Source organism: Rasamsonia emersonii (assembly GCF_000968595.1).
Source record: "Rasamsonia emersonii CBS 393.64 chromosome Unknown ctg1118621760392, whole genome shotgun sequence".
Classification (NCBI taxonomy): domain Eukaryota; kingdom Fungi; phylum Ascomycota; class Eurotiomycetes; order Eurotiales; family Trichocomaceae; genus Rasamsonia; species Rasamsonia emersonii.
The window spans coordinates 1-1,784 of NW_013563033.1; the positions used below are offsets into that span (position 1 = coordinate 1).

The 1,784-nt window shown below is 52.1% G+C and overlaps 5 protein-coding genes across 5 annotated transcripts; 1 reads left to right on the forward strand and 4 right to left on the reverse strand.

The window, feature by feature from the left end:
* T310_6276 (uncharacterized protein) lies at positions 1-403 on the reverse strand (the record flags this gene model as incomplete). The annotated part of the gene is made up of 1 exon (XM_013470890.1): positions 1-403. A coding segment is annotated over one exon (403 nt), but the record flags the coding sequence as incomplete, so codon positions are not given.
* Positions 147-719, reverse strand: T310_6277 (uncharacterized protein; the record flags this gene model as incomplete). The annotated part of the gene is made up of 1 exon (XM_013470891.1): positions 147-719. A coding segment is annotated over one exon (573 nt), but the record flags the coding sequence as incomplete, so codon positions are not given.
* T310_6279 (uncharacterized protein) lies at positions 361-1,179 on the forward strand (the record flags this gene model as incomplete). The annotated part of the gene is made up of 1 exon (XM_013470892.1): positions 361-1,179. A coding segment is annotated over one exon (819 nt), but the record flags the coding sequence as incomplete, so codon positions are not given.
* Positions 1,152-1,610, reverse strand: T310_6281 (uncharacterized protein; the record flags this gene model as incomplete). The annotated part of the gene is made up of 1 exon (XM_013470893.1): positions 1,152-1,610. A coding segment is annotated over one exon (459 nt), but the record flags the coding sequence as incomplete, so codon positions are not given.
* Positions 1,402-1,784, reverse strand: T310_6282 (uncharacterized protein; the record flags this gene model as incomplete). Its single annotated transcript, XM_013470894.1, has 1 exon — positions 1,402-1,784. A coding segment is annotated over one exon (383 nt), but the record flags the coding sequence as incomplete, so codon positions are not given.

Genomic DNA, 1,784 nt, shown 5'->3' on the forward strand with positions numbered 1-1,784 from the left:
GATGCCAGAGGTTGAGAGTGTCAGCCGGTCGGGCGCGGCCGCTTTCCTCGAGTCGAGGACCAGCCTGCCTTACCCGACCTTTTCGAAAGCCCACAGCAAGGAGGCAGTCTGGAGTAGAGATGATGTGGGTAGGAAAATCGATATCCTCACACCAGATCCGACCGACCTGGCCGACGGGGAAAGGGCAAGACTGATCCGAAGGGGTCCTCGTCACGGCACGAATATCGAAGCACCGCGCCACCAAGCCAGCCTCTGACTGCAGACCAGAGATAGTCGAGAAAAGGGAGCTCGAGCGGAGGAAAGGTGACCGAGGAAAAGAGAGAAAAGGAAAAGAGGAGGGCTTCGGTAGACCCTTCTTGATCGAGCTCCAGCTTGGGTCGCAAGAAAGAGGATGGTTCCAAAGTCAGCAGCAAGACCGGCACGCCAGCGAAGACGAGGGTTCGTGACTCCGCACACCCGTCCGCTTGGCCAGCCATAAGGCCAGGTAGGCGCAGGCATTGCATGGCAGAACCCCCAAGGGGTCTGGCAGACACGGGAGATCCCCTTGGGAAAGGGAAGGAAGTGTTCGATGCAGAGCTTATAGGAGCATGCAGGGCCTTAGAGCTCACCCCAAGGCTTTGTGGCCAGGGACCAGTCACCATCTTACTAGATTCCCAGGCAGCCATCGCACGACTCCAACACCGACAACCAGGCCCCGGGCAAGGACTAGCCATCCGAGCTTATCAAGCGGCTCAGACCCTAGAAGCTCAAGGCAGGAAAGTTACAATCCAATGGGTCCCTGGGCACCATGGCGTCGAGGGGAACGAAAAGGCCAACCAGGCAGCTAAACAAGCAGCTGAAAAGACGCCCCAAAGAGGCTCTGGAGAGCTTTCCCTGGCCTATGTGAATCGAGCTTGCACAGAAGTAATTCAGGCCCATGGACAACAATGGCTCACAAAGGCACTAGGCCGCAGAAGCCTAGAAGCTCAGAGAGTATATAGGACACAACCTGGCTGGAGACAAGACCCAGTAGCTGCTGCAGCCCTAAAGAAGATAGCCAGTCGGTACTACCAGCTTAAAATAGGCCATGCGGCCATCGGAACCTACCTACAAAAGACCCAGGCACGAGAATCAGAGGCATGCCAGGGGTGCCAGGCACCCAAGGAGTCAGTCTACCACCTCCCGTTCGAGTGTAGATAGTGGCGACGGCAGCGAACAGCTCTATACAAGAACTTGACCAGGGCTAGAGTTACCATACCGACCATGGCCGAGGACCACCCTGAGGGAAGGCTCTTTGGGGACCCTAGGGCTACCAAGGCTATTCTGCAGTTTCTAGCAGACACAAGAGTAGGCTGCGCCCCAGGAGAAGAGACACGGACAATTGTCAGAGCACAAATAGACGATGAATGGGGGCTACAGGCTCTAGAAGAGGCGGATCGAGAGGGGGAGGGATAGAAGGGGAGGGTGGCCTGCAGCAGGTAGGTGACACCCAAACTGACAGCGACACCAAGGAGGGCTTCTAGGGCCCAAAAGCCCTGCGCATTTAGGCAGCCTGGGGCGAGGAAAAGGCACACATTGATCAAAGAAGAATTTAGATACTGATAGGGGCTTTCGCCCAAGAGACGGGTCTGTCATAGCCGGAAGGCTCGGTATGGACGTTAAACTTGAATATAATAATAATAATAATAATAATAATAATAATAATAATAATAATAATAATAATAATAATAATAATAATAATAATAATAATAATAATAATAATAATAATAATAATAATAATAATAATAATAATAATAATAATAATA